The sequence below is a fragment of the Epinephelus fuscoguttatus genome, linkage group LG3 (assembly GCF_011397635.1).
Source record: "Epinephelus fuscoguttatus linkage group LG3, E.fuscoguttatus.final_Chr_v1".
Lineage (NCBI taxonomy): Eukaryota > Metazoa > Chordata > Actinopteri > Perciformes > Serranidae > Epinephelus > Epinephelus fuscoguttatus.
In genome coordinates, this window is record NC_064754.1 from 23,569 (window position 1) to 40,181 (window position 16,613).

Sequence of the window (16,613 nt, forward strand, 5' to 3'; positions counted from 1 at the left end):
TGATGAAGACATAGTGTCCCAGTTAAACCAGTAATGACGATGTAGTGTCCCAGTTAAAGCAGTGATGAAGACATAGTGTCCCAGTTAAACCAGTAATTAAGATGTAGTGTCCCAATTAAACCAGTGATGAAGACATAATGTCCCAGTTAAACCAATAATTAAGATGTAGTATCCCAGTTAAACCAGTGATGAAGACATAGTTTCCCAGTTAAACCTGTGATGAACACATAGTGTCCCAATTGAACCAGTAATGAAGATGTATTGTTCCAGTTTAGCCAGTCATGAAGACATAGTGTCCCAGTTAGTCCGGTGATGAAGACATAGTGTCCCAATTAAACCAGTAATGAAGATGTAGTGTCCCTGTTAAACCAGTGATGAAGACATAGTGTCCCAGTTAAACCAGTAATGAAGATGTAGTGTCCCAGTTAAACCAGTGATGAAGACATAGTGTCCCAGTTAAACCAGTAATTAAGATGTACTGTCCCAGTTAAACCAGTGATGAAGACATAATGTCCCAGTTAAACCAGTAATTAAGATGTAGTATCCCAGTTAAACCAGTGATGAAGACGTAGTGTCCCAGTTAAACCTGTGATGAACACATAGTGTCCCAATTGAACCAGTAATGAAGATGTATTGTCCCAGTTTAGCCAGTCATGAAGACTTAGTGTCCCAGTTAGTCCGGTGATGAAGACATAGTGTCCCAATTAAACCAGTAATGAAGATGTAGTGTCCCTGTTAAACCAGTGGTGAAGACATAGCGTCCCAGTTAGTCCGGTGATGAAGACATAGTGTCCCAGTTAAACCAGTAATGAAGATGTAGTGTCCCAGTTAATCCAGTGATGAAGACGTAGTGTCCCAGTTAGTCCAGTGATGAAGACGTAGTGTCCCAGTTAAACCAGTAATGAAGATGTAGTGTCCCAGTTAGTCCAGTGATGACGACATAGTGTCCCAGTTAGTCCAGTGATGAAGACGTAGTGTCCCAGTTAATCCAGCGATGAAGACGTAGTGTCCCAGTTAGTCCAGTGATGAAGACATAATGTCCCAGTTAGTCCAGTGATGAAGACATAGTGTCCCAGTTAGTCCAGTGATGAAGACATAATGTCCCAGTTAGTCCAGTGATGAAGACATAGTGTCCCAGTTAATCCAGTGATGAAGACGTAGTGTCCCAGTTAATCCAGTGATGACGACATAGTGTCCCAGTTAGTCCAGTGATGAAGACATAGTGTCCCAGTTAATCCAGTGATGAAGACGTAGTGTCCCAGTTAATCCAGTGATGAAGACATAGTGTCCCAGTTAATCCAGTGATGAAGACATAGTGTCCCAGTTAGTCCAGTGATGAAGACATAGTGTCCCAGTTAATCCAGTGATGAAGACGTAGTGTCCCAGTTAAACCAGTGATGACGACATAGTGTCCCAGTTAATCCAGTGATGAAGACATAGTGTCCCAGTTAGTCCAGTGATGAAGACATAGTGTCCCAGTTAATCCAGTGATGAAGACGTAGTGTCCCAGTTAAACCAGTGCTCTGAGGAGGAAGGACAGAGCAGCCCCTGAAGCCAAACCCAGAGACAGAAAGAAGGCCATGATGGCTCCGGCTGATTCGGATTCATGAGGAAGAACGTTCCTAAAAAAAGAACACAGTTAACAAAGAAAAAAAAACAGTTGTTATAAAGTGTGACACATGAAACAATAATTTATTTTGTCACTTAACAGTTTTTATCAAGTGTGACACGTGAAACAATAATTCATGTTGTCATTTGACAGTTTTTATAAAGTGTGACACATGAAACAATAATTCATGTTGTCACTGAACAGTTTTTATAAAGTGTGACACGTGAAACAATAATTTATTTTGTCACTTAACAGTTTTTATCAAGTGTGACAAGTGAAACAATAAGTCATGTTGTCATTTGACAGTTTTTATAAAGTGTGACACATGAAACAATAATTTATTTTGTCACTTAACAGTTTTTATCAAGTGTGACACGTGAAACTATAATTCATGTTGTCACTTAACAGTTTTTATAAAAAAGTGTGACATGTGAAACAATAATTCATGTTGTCACTTAACAGTTTTTATTTTCATGTTTACCAGATCAAGTTTTTGAAAAAAATGTTAAATGTTGTCAGAATCCAGACAAACTGTAAAAAGTTTGAATGATGAAGTTCAGTGAAGTGAAGCTGAAAGCTCTGAGACATTCACCCTGTCACGTGTGTGTGTGTGTGTGTGTGTGTGTGTGTGTGTGTGTGTGTGTCTTACTCCGGACCAAAGCACATGCACAGACTCGCCAGGTATCCGTTACTGAAGGCGAAGAGGATCATAAAGAAGATGAACCAGCCATCATGATGGAAGACGACAGGCAGGTTGAGTCGAGGTTGAACATTACACAACATGAAGAGAGGGATGAAAACGAGACGACAAATGATGGACACAGGAAGCAGCAGACTGTCCTTCCTGGGCTGGAAACAGAACAAAAAATTGATGCATGATTGAAACTTAAAGAAAACATTTGAAACATCAGCGACGTCTGACGTAGAGTCTCAACATCATGTGGACCGGGAGGAAGAAAAGACGACATATAATGGACACAGGAAGTTCCAACTAATGATATTGAACTCACCCACATACAGATGGCTGTTAAACTCCGCCCACCCCAGTCACACAGGTTAAAGAGCAGGAAGCAGCTGACGGGGATGAAGTACCGCTCTAATGAAAACAAACAAACTGCTGAAACTGGTGTTAATTAACAGCAGGAGCTGTTCTTCCTCAGCTGGAGGCAGAGACACCGCCCAAAAGACCCAAACACTTTAATGAGTGTGGTGTCAGTATGACCTCAGTGTAATGTCAGTGTGACCTCAGTGTGATATCAATATGACCTCAGTGTGGTCTCAGCATGACATCAGTGTGATGTCAGTATGACCTCAGTGTAATGTCAGTGTGATGTCAGTATGACCTCAGTATGGTCTCAGCATGACATCAGTGTGATATCAGTGTGACGTCAGTGTTACGTCAATGTGATGTCAGTGTAATGTCAGTGTGACCTCAGTGTGATGTCAGTGTGACCCCAGTGTGACCTCAGTGTGGTGTCAGTATGATGTCAGTGTGATGTCAGTATGACCTCAGTGTGACCTCAGTGTGATGTCAGTATGATGTCAGCATGACATCACTGGGATGTCAGTGTGATGTAAGTGTGGTGTCAATATGACATCAGTGTGGTGTCAGTATGACATCAGTTTGTTGTCAGTGTGGTGTCAGTATGACCTCACTTTGATGTCAGTATGACGTCAGTGTGTTGTCAGTGTGGTGTCTGCGTGATGTACAAAACGTCATAAACTTGTTTATCGTAATCGTCGTCTATTTTTCAGGCCGAATGTTGCAGCTCTCGGCTCAGGTTTTATCGTTGTTGTTGATCTGTCTGAGATTCACACAAACTATTTTGTCTTTCAGCCTTTTCAGGAAATTCACCAACAACAAGCGCAACAACCTACTTGGTAACCCCTTTTGGTGACAGTTTGAGTTTGACGGTGAGATGAGACAAAGACGCACCTGACCAATCACACAAAGCTGAAGCAGGATTAGCCATCATGTCATGGATGAACACATGACATGAGACCACCACAACCTCCTGATCAAAGTGACCAGTCAACTCACCCCACAATCCTCCGTCAGCGAGGGTGGATTTGGTGTCGGCAGTGATGGCGGGAAACGTGCCAATGGTGACGGTAAAGGTGAAACAGACTGACAGAGCCAACAGCCATATCTGAAGGTCAAGGGTCAGCAGGCAGGAAGAAATACAATCAATCAGTTTAATTACAGACAATATAATGTGTCATTTAATGATGAGGATGATGATGGTCAAAGGTGAACGTGTGAAGGTTTCATCACGTCGCTCATCACAAATGAACTAAAATATTTTGCTTCACATATTTAAGTTAAAGAAGTTTTTATGTACAAAAAAAGTTTGTCTGGAATGTTGGTCACAGATTAAAACAAAGTGATCCATGATTAATTATTGATTGTTTCAGATCATCAACACTGAGCTGAAGGTGACTGATTGATTGACGTGAAAATTATTTTATTGATAAATCAGTGAAAACTGTGATTTTTGAGTGTCTAACCTTCTTAAAGATTTCTATCATGGGGACGCGTTGTTTATTCTGATCAGCTGCTTCGTCATTATTCTCTGCAGGAGAAGATGAACAAAATTCATTCATTCGACCTCGGATCAGGTCAGTAAATTAAACTGACTCCAATTTTTTAAAAAATGTCACAACTGAAAGTGAAAGATAAAAAAAACTGCAGCTTCAAAATTGTGTCCATTAAACTGAAACCATTATTGACAACATGAGCTGGTGAAACAAATCCAACTGAACAATACACTTATTTTTTACCTGTGTTCATCAGATTTACTGAGTTGTCCTCATCTGCTCTCTGTTTCCTGTTTCTGTCCTGATGAAACTGGAAAAACTCCTGAAAACACAAACACACCACATGGACACATTTCTCAAACATTTCTTAAACATCGGACTCTATTCAAGGTTTGAGACAAAGGGCCCTATTTAGATGGTCTAAAGCGGACGGCGGACAGTGCATAATCCATGTTGCAGTCAGTCATTAATCAGAATGATCTAATCACGGTAATAATGATCATCATAATCCGGGAGGTCCAAGCTTGCAGTGTCCGAATATACGGAACTGTGAGCAGACCTCCACGGGCTGATGATGCATAGCCTATAAAATGAACTTGTCTTTCCCAGTTGAATTGTGATCATTTTGGCACGTAAATCACAAAATCAAAGATGTGAAAATGGGGCATCTTGTGGGGGGTGCTCCGGGAGTATGGGGTTGGTGGCCCCTTGCTAAGGGCCATCCAGTCCCTGTACCGAAGGAGCATGAGTCTGGTTCGCGTGGCTGGCAGTAAGTCGGACCTGTTCCCGGTGAGGGTTGGACTCCGCCAGGGCTGCCTTTTGTCACCGGTTCTGTTCATAACTTTTATGGACAGAATTCCTAGGTGCAGCTGAGTGGTGGAGGGTGTCGGTTCGGTGACGGGAGGATCTCGTCCCTGCTTTTTGCAGATGACGTGGTCCTCCTAGCTCCATCAAACAGTGATCTCCAGCTCTCACTGGGGCGGTTCACAGCCGAGTGTGAAGCGGTTGGGATGAGAATCAGCACCTCCAAGTCTGAGGCCATGGTCCTCAGCCGGAAAAGGGTGGATTGCCCACTCCAGGTCGGGGGGGAGGTCCTGCCTCAGGTGGAGGAGTTTAAGTATCTCGGGATCTTGTTCACGAGTGAGGGTAGGATGGATCGGGAGCTTGACAGGCGGATTGGGGCGGCGTCAGCAGTGATGCGGACGCTTAACCGGTCCGTTGTGGTGAAGAGGGAGCTTAGCCAGAAAGCGAAGCTTTCGATTTACCGGTCAGTCTACATTCCAACCCTCACCTACTGTCACGAGCTCTGGGTAGTGACCGAAAGAACAAGATCGCGAGTACAAACAGCTGAAATGAGTTTCCTCCGCAGGGTGGCTGGGCTCAGCCTTAGGGATAGGGTGAGGAGCTCAGACATCCGGGAGGGACTTGGAGTAGAGCCGCTGCTCCTCCACATCGAGAGGAGCCAGTTGAGGTGGTTCAGGCATCTGGTAAGGATGCCCTCCGGACGCCTCCCTTGGGAGGTGTTTCGGGTGTGTCCAACCGGGAGGAGACCTCGGGGCCGCCCCAGGACACGCTGGAGGGACTACATCACCCGGCTGGCCTGGGAACGCCTCGGGGTTCCCTCGGAAGAGCTGACGGAAGTGGCTGGGGAGAGGACTGTCTGGGCTTCTCTGCTGAGGCTGCTGCCCCCGCGACCCGGACCCAGATAAGCGGAGGATGACGACGATGACAACGACGAAAATGTTTCATAAACTTTATTTTGACATAAACACAACAATAACCAGCTTCTGTGAACTAAAAACGTAAACTTAGAGCCATGTACAAATGTATATTTTTAAAAAGAAAGCCTTTAGAACGTAAAACTGAAGATCATCTTGTCAAGAGGAGGAGGATGCACAGTGGCCGCTTAGCCCGCCACACAGCCGGGGGCATCCGGGGGAAGCTCTGCAGCCCACGCACAGCCAGACCAGATGGCCCAGACGCAGCCACGGGACCAGCCCTTCCTGCACCTTCAGGCGGGGGGGTTCAGGATGCTGGAGAGGGAGATGGGCTCTCTAACCTCCGGGTTAAAATAAAATTGAATAACTTACAATTTGTTGACAGCGTTTCTCTCGTGCGCACACTCTCTCTCTTTCTCTCTCGCAGTCTAACTCTGTTTCTTTTCTTTTGACTTTTCTAAGATGACAGATGCTGAATATATACTCCCTATCTGATGCTGTGGCTGTTTGTGGTTGGCTGAGAGGGATGTGAACTCATTAGTTTGCAGCTGTGTTAATCAAATCAGGTTGGGTTTCCATTACGCGTGCCAAACGTGCCAATCCCCTTTGATCTGACATCAGATGTGACGGGACAGTTGATATAGAGATACATTTATCGTCTCCTCAGCTGTAAAACACTCACTCTTTCCAGTTGGTAGGTCCGCCATCTAACTAGCTCTCCACCGTGCGCTCCAATTGCGCCTCTCTTAAGGGGAATGAGAGGTGAAACTCTGATTGGCTTATGGAATGATACGCCCAAAACACACCCATGACTAATTCACAGAGTAAGTCCAACCCTTTTAGACTCTCCGCCATGGCGCACAGTCTGAAAACGCGCTGTCTAACTAGCAAGTGACTGCGACACGCCCATGCACCACACGCCGTCTGCCATCCGCTTTAGACCATCTAAATAGGGCCCAAAGTGTTCTTGACTGTTCCCATTAAGAAGCAGCACAGAGGTCACCTGATCTCCTGCAGTCCCCCGGAATATCAGCCAACTGTATCCTGCCCTCAAATGTAACAAAGTACATTTACTCAAGCACTACACTTCAGTACAATTCTGTGGTACTTGTACTGGAGTATCTCCATTTTTCTGCTACTCTTTCCTTTTCTGCTACATCTCAGAGGGAAGTACTAAACTTTTGATTGCACTACAGTTGTCTGAGAACTTCACATTATTGATACAAAATATAATTAATCATCAGTGATGGTGTTATTATAATCAATGATGATGGTGATGATGATGAAGATGATGTTATTACAGGTGAATAATCGATGATGTTGATGATGAAGATGATGATGATGATGATGTGTCCTTAGAGATGAATCCACTCAGCAGGATATAAAGTCCTTAACATGAGCTCCACCTTCAGCAGCTTATCATCACATTCATACATCAGTTACATCATGTAGAGTATTCTGCTGAAGGAGTACTGTTACTGCACGTACTCTAAGTACATGATGATGATACTTTTGTACTTTTACTTGAGCAAAAATTGAAAGCAGGACTTTCTACACTGTGGTGTTGGTATTTTTTCCCTGAGTAAAAGATCAGGGTAGTTTTAGCACCACAGACTGTATCAGTCATCAGTGTAAAGGAAACCTACTGACAACACCACAGTCATCTTTCAAGCTGCTTCTGTTCTTTTCCTCAGACTTTCAGGAGCTATAAACTGTACATCACAAATGAATAAATAAAAAGCGTTGAAGCGATGAAGACAAGAGCTGAACATCACATTTGCTTTGTGTGTGTGTGTGTGTGTGTGTGTGTGTGTGTGTGTGTGAGTTACCAGTCGAGGCAGCAGGATGTAGGAAAGGATGGACAGAAAAATAACAACACAGGCTGTGATGAAATACCCAAATGCTGCGTCATGAAGCTCTGAGCCACCTACAGAAGGAAGGAAGGAAGGAAGGAAGGAAGGAAGGAGAGGAGTTAAAGAAGGAAGAAAAACAAAAAAACTACACTGCTCCAAAAACTGAAGGGATCATTTAAATCATCAGATCCTGATGAAGGAACGACTGGTTTCAGAATCAGAGTCTGATCCAGTTCATCATGCGACTTGTGTGTTTGGTCCCGGCTGCCTGAGTCTGAGTCTGAGGATGGTGTCCTGGGGGATCTCCTCTAAGACCTGGATTAGGGCAACACTGAGCTCCTGGACAGAGGCCGAGCATTGTCCTGGAGGAACCCAGGGCCCGCTGCACCAGGAGGAACCCAGGGCCCGCTGCACCAGGAGAAACCCAGGGCCCGCTGCACCAGGAGGGACCCAGGAGCAGATAGTGGTCCTGCTGCTGGGTTGATGCCCTTCTACGGCCCTGTCCAGCTCTCCTGGTGTGACGGCCGGTCTCCTGGTATCTGGTATCAACCTGATTGGGCTGCAGGTAGCACCTCATGCTACCAGTAGTGACAAGGATACGAGCAGAAAACCAAACTAGAGAAGAATCAGTCAGGAAGGATAAGGAGACAGCAACTGTCTGTGGACACCACATGTAAAACCATTTCCTGTTTGTCTCTCTATTGTTGCTGTTGTCTCTTTGATTTGACCCAAAGCAGATGAAAGTCTCACTGAAGTTTAACTGACTGCCTGTTACACTGTGACCTTTAACATTGTGACCTTTGACACTGTGACCTTTAACTCTGTAACCTCTCTGTGACCTTTAACACCATGACCTTTAACACTGTGACCTTCAGTTTTTTGAGCAGTGTATTTAAAATTTCATGATGTCACAAATCAATCTTTAACTTCAACTGCTGAGATGTCTCATAATGGGTTAGATCTGATGATTGATGAGTTACTGAAGAGTTATTGAACAGACTTGTGATGGCGCAGATCATGGCGAAGGCAGCAAAGGTTCCAGCAAGTCCCTGACCACTCATGATTGGAGTTGTATATGATGCTGGCAGCAACCCAGCCATCCCAAACAGACTGCCCTGAAGCACTGCCCCAAATGCTGTCAACAAATAAACAGAATGATCAACAAACAAACAAAGAGGGGTCTATTCCAGAAAGCAGCTTGAACAAACTTTGACTCCAACCCTGAACTCTGGGTCCGACCCTGAACTCTGAGTCCAACCCTGAACTCTGTTTTAATCCAGTGGATGTAAAATATATTAATGAATGTTTACTGCACATTTATCTGAAGATCCAGCTCAAATTGGAGTGGGGGAAAGTGTCAGTAGTGTCAGTAACAACAAAGTTTTATTCAGTGTTGTGTATTAGTTCATCATTAAGGTCACACCCTACATCACATTTTAAATATATTTTTACAGCTTTTATCTGACGGGGACAAAAACTGAAGATGAAAAATATAGCTTGAGATAAAAATCAAGCTGGAGTGTTCTCAGATCCTGTGATCATGTGGTTGGTGACAGGGTGAACCTCCATCTGCTTCAACAAATGTAGTAAACACAGTCACTGAAATGCTGTTTAAACATGTTCAGACTTTTTACAGTCTACTTTCAAAAACTCACATTCACATTCTGTATCTGTGTCCTTCTCACTCAGAAATATTAATCTCAAATATTACAGGAAAGCCATCAGTGCGAATGATGGGGATGATTATTGATTGATTGTACCTGTCTGTAGCGTCATACTGAATTTCACTGATTCACTGAGATGACTCAGAGATTATTTCACCTTCAGGTTCAACTAACTCAGAGTTGTCACTAAAGCCACTTTCTGAAATACACTGCTGATCAAAAAACAAACAAACAGACTCACAGTTAATGATGACAATCTTCACCATGGTAACGCAGAAGAAGGGCAGCGGCTCCAGAGGAAGTTTGACGAGGATGGCGGTAGCGATGAAGACAAACATAATGATGATCAGACTGCCCATCACACGCAGACGCTGAGGAATACTGAGAACACAAAAAGAAGAAGAAGTTCAAGAATCAACTGAGAGCTCAGGAGGTTACAGGGACCAAAAAAGGTCAGACAGCAGCAGACAAAAAAACAGACAACATGGAGAATTAAAGACTGAAAGACGAACAGAGATCACTGCTGATTGTGGATCACAGATCACTGTGAAGTCCTGAAGAACTTCTGGATCCTCCTGAAGAACAAGACATCAGAAAAGTTTTCTTCTCAACTTTCTCGACCCTGAAAGCACCTCTATGGTGTCTCTTGAAGGGCCCAGGACCACAGTTTGAGACCCTCTGGCCCTGCATGAATTCCAGAACTCTTCTTTGTTGGTATCAGTGTGTTGTAGAACTTTTATTCATTGGTATTGTTCTGTTACAGTACTCACAGTGAGTGCAGGAAGGAGTTGAGGCAGGTGCAGAGGAGCAGCGGCAGCATGGCGCACAGCGTCATCACGTTGTTGAATTTGGCCTCCAGAACGCTGCGATGTTCACCCGCTGCCTCCGTCTGATTGGCTGAATAATGGACCAATGAGGAGTCCTTCAGACGGCTGGTGAAGTACTGGAGACATGAACAGAAAGACTTAGAGTTATTCTGTTTTTGTCATGTACAGACTCAAACCATCAGGGCCCCGTCTCACACTTTCGATGTGCCTTAGTGCTCTACGAAGGTCTCTAAGATATTCCTTAGCTAACTGACTTCTTTTCCTACGAGTGTTTCCCAAACTGTCCCTTAGCAGGTGCTCGTAAATTGGAGCTGTCCTTCACCACGGTGCCGAAAGTGTATTTATCGATGCTGCATGCATCGATTGATCTCATATAAAGGTAAATAAATGATGTTGTAGTATAAAAAGTGTTGCCATAATAATCTTACCTCCGGCAAATAATATATCATGAAAGACGCTGTGACTTTTACATAACATCTGCTCATCTGTTTGAAGCCTAGTCCACACATACACTAGTATTTTTAAAAGTAGCGCTTTAAAACTGAATTTTTAACATTTCAGAGTGGCCTTTTATTGTGGCCAGCCTAAGGCACACCTGTGCAATATTCATGCTGTCGAATCAGCATCTTGATATGCCACACCTGTGAGGTGGGATGGATTATCTCGGCAAAGGAGAAGCGCTCACGAACACAGATTTAGACAGATTTGTGAACAATATTTGTGAGAAATGGTCTTTTGTGTGTATAGAAAATGTTTTAGCAAAATGGGAGCAAAAACTAAAGTGTTGCGTTGATATTTTTGTTCAGTGTACTAACAGGGACACATGTGGATATAAACTAGTAACAGGGAGGCTTGTGGATATAAACTAGTAACAGGGACACATCTGGATGTAAACTAGTAACAGGGAGGCTTGTGAATGTAAACGAGTAACAGGGAGGCTTGTGGATAGTAACAGGGACACATCTGGATGTAAACTAGTAACAGGGAGGCTTGTGGATGTAAACTAGTAACAAAGACACATCTGGATGTAAACTAGTAATGGACACCTGTGGATATAAACTAGTAACAGGGAGGCTTGTGGATATAAACGGGAGGCTTGAGGATATAAACTAGTAACAAGGACGCTTGAGGATATAAACTAGTAACAGGGAGGCTTGTGGATATAAACGGGAGGCTTGAGGATATAAACTAGTAACAAGGACGCTTGAGGATATAAACTAGTAACAGGGAGGCTTGTGGATATAAACGGGAGGCTTGAGGATATAAACTAGTAACAAGGACGCTTGAGGATATAAACTAGTAACAGGGAGGCTTGTGGATATAAACTAGTAACAGGGAGGCTTGTGGATATAAACGGGAGGCTTGAGGATATAAACTAGTAACAAGGACGCTTGAGGATATAAACTAGTAACAGGGAGGCTTGTGGATATCAGCTTTTCTACATAACAATAGCAGACCTCCCATCTCCAGCCACTGAAACAGGGAAATCAGTTGGCAAAAGAAAGAAGAGCGGGGGAAACGCGGAAGGGTTAGCTCTAGGCTAAGCGCTACCCCCATCAAACCAGCTGTTCCCAGCGTCTTTCTGGCGAACGTCCGCTCACTGGACACGAAAATGGATTACATCTGACTGTGGAGATCCACTCACCAAGGAGTGAGGGTCTGCTGTGTCCTTGTGTTCACTGAGACATGGATGAATGGTAACATATCAGACTCCGGCATTGAGCTAAGTGGGCTAACACTGCACAGAGTAGACAGAGAGGCTGCATCATCTGGTAAGCTCCGTGGTGTATACACAAACAATTCAAGGTGCGGTGCTGTGATGTGAAGAGGAGCTCCCAGTTCTGCTCTCAGGATGTGGAGTTTTTGACTGTGAAATGTCGACCCTTTTCATCTTACTATTGCACTGTATGTTCTTTCTTATATGTTGCACACATTGTTTTTAAATGCTTTGTTTCTTTTTGCTTGGGGTATGCGAAATGTCAGTTCGTTTTTGTGCTGGTTCAGTTCAGTTCATAACATTATGACAACACAGCATCCAGTTACTAATGGCTAATGTTAGCCTACTGTAGTGTAGCCTCTGAAACATAAACGTTATCTTCCTTGTGCATTTCCACTTACTAGTAACATTAACGCTTTTATCTAACGTTAGCACTGTAACCTTATTCTAAAACTCATCAGTCATCACTGACTTCGGTTGAGTTTTAAAACTCGGTTGCGTTTGACTGTCTTGGTTGTAAAGTTACACTCGCTCTATTCTTCCGTGTATCTAACGTTACCTTGCCAATGCCTACATCTATAATGAGGACGTAATGGAGGAGAGGGGAGTAGGCCTTCGGAGGGAGGTGGAGTTGCAGGAGGAGGGGGATGGGACTTTGGAACAAAGAGCATGGATACCAAGAGGCGAAGCTCAATAGAACGCCCCATAGCAACAGACTCGCCCATGGTTTTGTCCTACCGCCGCCATTTTGGTCTGTCAACAGACCGCAGCAGACCCGCTTGCATACAAAAACACACAGACAAACTGAAGTATATCGCTATTAATTATGCTTACAATGCTACTCACCTCGTGATAGCTTGGTCACAGCTGCTTTTTCACGTTTTTGTAAAGCAAAATATAGACTTTAAAAAAAACAAAACGAGGAAAAATGGCCGAGATGGCATCTCTACATATTACATCCACTTATGAGAAGATTGACTTAATTACTCCTTCAAAATCACCCCATAAGCCAATCTACCATAAAATTACAAAATATTAAAAATCAATATTTTAACTAGAAACACATTAATGGCGACGTCACATAGTCAGGAATAAAGATTTATTTGCAGTTTGTACAGTAAGGGGACAGTAATAATAATAATAATAATATATAAGCTATTTTAATATGATATATTTTAATGCTAAAGCAGTAATCAGTTCTGATATAAATGGTCCAAGAGGCCATATATATATATATATATATATATATATATATATACATTTATTTGGTAGATTGGCTTATGGGGTGATTTTGAAGGAGTAATTAAGTTAATCTTCTATAAGTGTTATCTTCCCTCCAAAACGGGCATATTAAATTGATATTAAAACACTTTAAAACTTACACCTCAGGAGCTCTTACCTGTCGGGATCCTTCAGGAAACGGTGGAAGGCCAGGTGCAGGGTGTTCCACTGATAGTTGTTGCAGTTAATTGCACTATACTGTTTTCTTTTACTTTTTTCTCCTCTCACCTTGACATCTTGCATGTTGTCTGGGCGCAACAGTCCAAGCTCAACAGTCCAAAATGGTGGTTAGGGTTAGGGTTAGTGGCTGTTGGCAGAAATTCAATGGAGCTTCGCCTCTTGGTATGCATGCTCTTTGGAGGGAGGTGGAGTTGCAGGAGGAGGGGGATGGGACTTTGGAGTTTTGGATGTTCAAATTTTTGCTGTGCTGCGTGAAATGCAAGACAGGTAAGAGCTGCTTTAATGGATAGGACAGAGTGAAATAGGGAGAGAGAGTAGGGGAATGACATGCCATAAAAGGTTGCAAGCCAGAATCAAACCCGTGACCACTGCAGCAAGGCATCACTCCTGTATATGGGGCACCAGCACCATCCACTACGCCACCACCGATCCTACATGTAAAGTTTTAAAGCTAAGGACTAACTACCTCACAACACAAATGCCACCATACCTGGAGGTGAGAAATGCAAGACTTGAAATATTTCTTCTTCCTCTTCTTACTAGCAGGAGCATAGACATATACAGGAGAGCATCATTCGTCATTGTAGGTAGTAGTAACCTAGTTATGTAAGGTGGCGCCACCTACTGTACAGGAGTGGAACGACTACCAGCACTTTTTTTTTAGAGTAAGAAATTGGAGGTGTGGCGTGAGACCATGTGAAATCAACCAATTGCGTGACTCTCACGGCGAATGTGTGAGAGTTGGCAGCTACGGTTTTAGTTGTTTTTACTTGATATGTAAAACTGTTTACATTCTCTGTCCTTCAAAATAAAAGCTGAGTGAGAGCAGAAGAAGGAGTGTGGATAGAAAGCAGATAGGAAGTGATGTCACACCATGGTAGCAGTCATGAAGAAATTCCAGGGCAGCAGCGTTCCCAAACCGAGTATGAAGAAAATCAGCCAAACGCCAAAATACCTGCAGGAAGAAGTTTTCAAAATAAAATTACTGTACAGATGTTAAATGGTGTGAACAGAAACTTCTGATCATGTTTGACAACATTCTGAAGTATTGATTTGTTTGTTGATTTCGCAATAGATTAACTGAACAGTGACAATTTTTAAAGTTGTTTTAGACTCACTTGTCTCTCGGTGACCTGATAGCCATTTTCCTTTGATAGATCAATGGACTGATAGATCGATGGACTGTGGAAACAGAGAGGATTTAAAGCAGCTTCTTGAGTGAACAGACAACGACAGTACTCACTATTATACTTCTAGTTATTAAACGTAAAGGTCGACAGAACTGTGGTTAAAGATAAATTCTACTTCCTGTCTGTCAGTCTGACTAAACTCTGATCTAAACTGTCAGTAACAGAAGTTATCATTTAAAATTAATACGTCACTTTCTAAATAAAACACATTATACCTCAGAAAGAAGTTTTTCTTAATAAAACACGATTACAGACATTTTTTTAAATAAAATACGTCACTTTCAGACAATTTAAAAATGAAACAATAAAGGAATTCAAACTTGAGATACTTTTCAAAGTAAAAGATGTCAGACTCAAAGAATCCAGCAATAAATTTAAAGTGTTAATGTTTACAGGGAAATTCACGACATCATAAACAAAAGACGATTACGAAGAATAAATATGTTTTAATACAAACAACAACATTTCAGTCAGAGTAAAGATTTTACCTTCAGCCTTTGTTCTTCAGGACTACAGCAGGGCTGGCCTCCAAACGTTCTCTCAGTGTTCTCCAGAGGTTTTTCTCGTCAGTCCAAATTTGTTCCTGCTACTTAGACTCAGTTTCACATTTCACCCAGTTCCAGCTTCACTTTGTCAGACTCAGTTTCACGTTTCACCCAGTTCCAGCTTCACTTTGTCAGACTCATATATTCTGTTAAAGTTTCAGTGACTCCGTCTGTTAAATCTTCTGTTAGTGTAACGCAAGATATTTTTTTGCTGGCTCCTTCAGTTGTGAAATATTTCTCCCTCTGTCAGATCGTTTACTTCTTGTCTGCAGTTTCAGCAGAATCAGTTCTTTGGTCTGACCTTTGACCTCTGATATCAGTCACTTCACTGGACTTTGTTTCTGACAACACAACAGCTCCACAGTTTAGTTACACACAAGAAAATATATCAGACTGTTTCTGGATCTGATTTCTGATCAGATATTAAATGATTAAATATTTATGATTTCTATGATTTCTGAAGCACTGACGTCAGTTATAATCACCAACATTTAAAACGTTAATATAAAACAACTTTACATAATTCCATAATAGTTCAATACAAACATGAAATAAATTATTCCTTTAATTAATTATAAATAAAATATAAAAACATCTTTAAAAATAAATAACTAAAAAAATGGTTTAAATCTTTGATTTTTTTGTCTTTTTGTTTTGTTTTACAGCAACACACTGATTAATAATTAACAGCAGTTCCAATCAATACAATCAGCTCCGATTAGTGTCAGTGATTAATGACAGGACGAGACATCGCCCAGCAAGAGCTCCTTTAACCAGTCAAACCACTGTGTAACATCCTGTGTCCTCAGAATGACTGGGACATTTAACAACGTTTAATAAAATGTTCCAATAACATTTAATTACATGTTTCAGTACATTACATTAAATTTGATTAAACACTGAGCTGATCCCTAACCCTAACCCTTTAATACCGAGTTGACCCTCTGGATTAGTTCAGCTCAGTTCAGTTCAGAAAACTTTACAAACCAGTTTACAGCTCCCAATTCAATAAATAAAAGCACAAACAAATACAACAATCATTCACAGACATACAACTTTGTCAGCTCTCAATTGTCAGTGGCTCAGTTGAACTAATGGTTTCCCAGCAGCAACACCTTGTACATGTGCAAATATGCCTAAATAAATATTCAATCAATAAAAAGAATGAATAAACGGGAAAGACAATAAATCAATAAATCAATAAATTAAAAAAGCAACAAAGCACAAACCTACTCATTAAAATTGGCATTCATCAGCCTGATAGCTAAAGGGATAAAAGAGTTCAAATTCAAACTGATCATCTGGATTAAATGCAGAGCTGATCGTCTGGATTAAACACTGAGCTGATCCTCAGGGCCCAGTATTTCAAAACTTGTAATCTGGATCAGAATAATCCGGATAATGAAATCCTCCTTTTCTCAGTCAGGGATCAAGGTGATCCTGCTGACTTTATTTGGGTATTTCAAAACATTGGCAGAGTGGATCACTTTG

General features: G+C 42.1%; 1 protein-coding gene across 1 annotated transcript; it reads right to left on the reverse strand.

Annotated features, from left to right (window-relative positions):
• Positions 1-1,484: 1,484 nt before the first annotated feature.
• On the reverse strand, positions 1,485-15,417 carry LOC125886196 (equilibrative nucleoside transporter 1-like). The gene is made up of 13 exons (XM_049572204.1): positions 15,066-15,417; positions 14,506-14,569; positions 14,261-14,342; positions 10,153-10,325; positions 9,624-9,763; positions 8,719-8,853; positions 7,695-7,792; positions 4,391-4,469; positions 4,118-4,182; positions 3,651-3,759; positions 2,620-2,705; positions 2,259-2,458; positions 1,485-1,622 (listed from the first exon to the last, which is right to left on the reverse strand). The coding sequence occupies exons 2-13, from the start codon at positions 14,529-14,531 to the stop codon at positions 1,511-1,513; spliced, it is 1,305 nt and encodes a 434-aa protein (XP_049428161.1). The 5' UTR covers positions 14,532-14,569; positions 15,066-15,417; the 3' UTR covers positions 1,485-1,510.
• Positions 15,418-16,613: the final 1,196 nt, after the last annotated feature.

Coding starts and splice junctions, on each gene's coding strand:
- LOC125886196 (XM_049572204.1), bottom strand. CDS start 14,531: ATGGCTATCAGGTCACCGAGAGACAA. Junction 14,343..14,505: donor ATCAGGTCACCGAGAGACAA/GTGAGTCTAAAA, acceptor TTCTTCCTGCAG/GTATTTTGGCGTTTGGCTGA. Junction 4,183..4,390: donor AGTAAATCTGATGAACACAG/GTAAAAAATAAG, acceptor CTTCTCCTGCAG/AGAATAATGACGAAGCAGCT.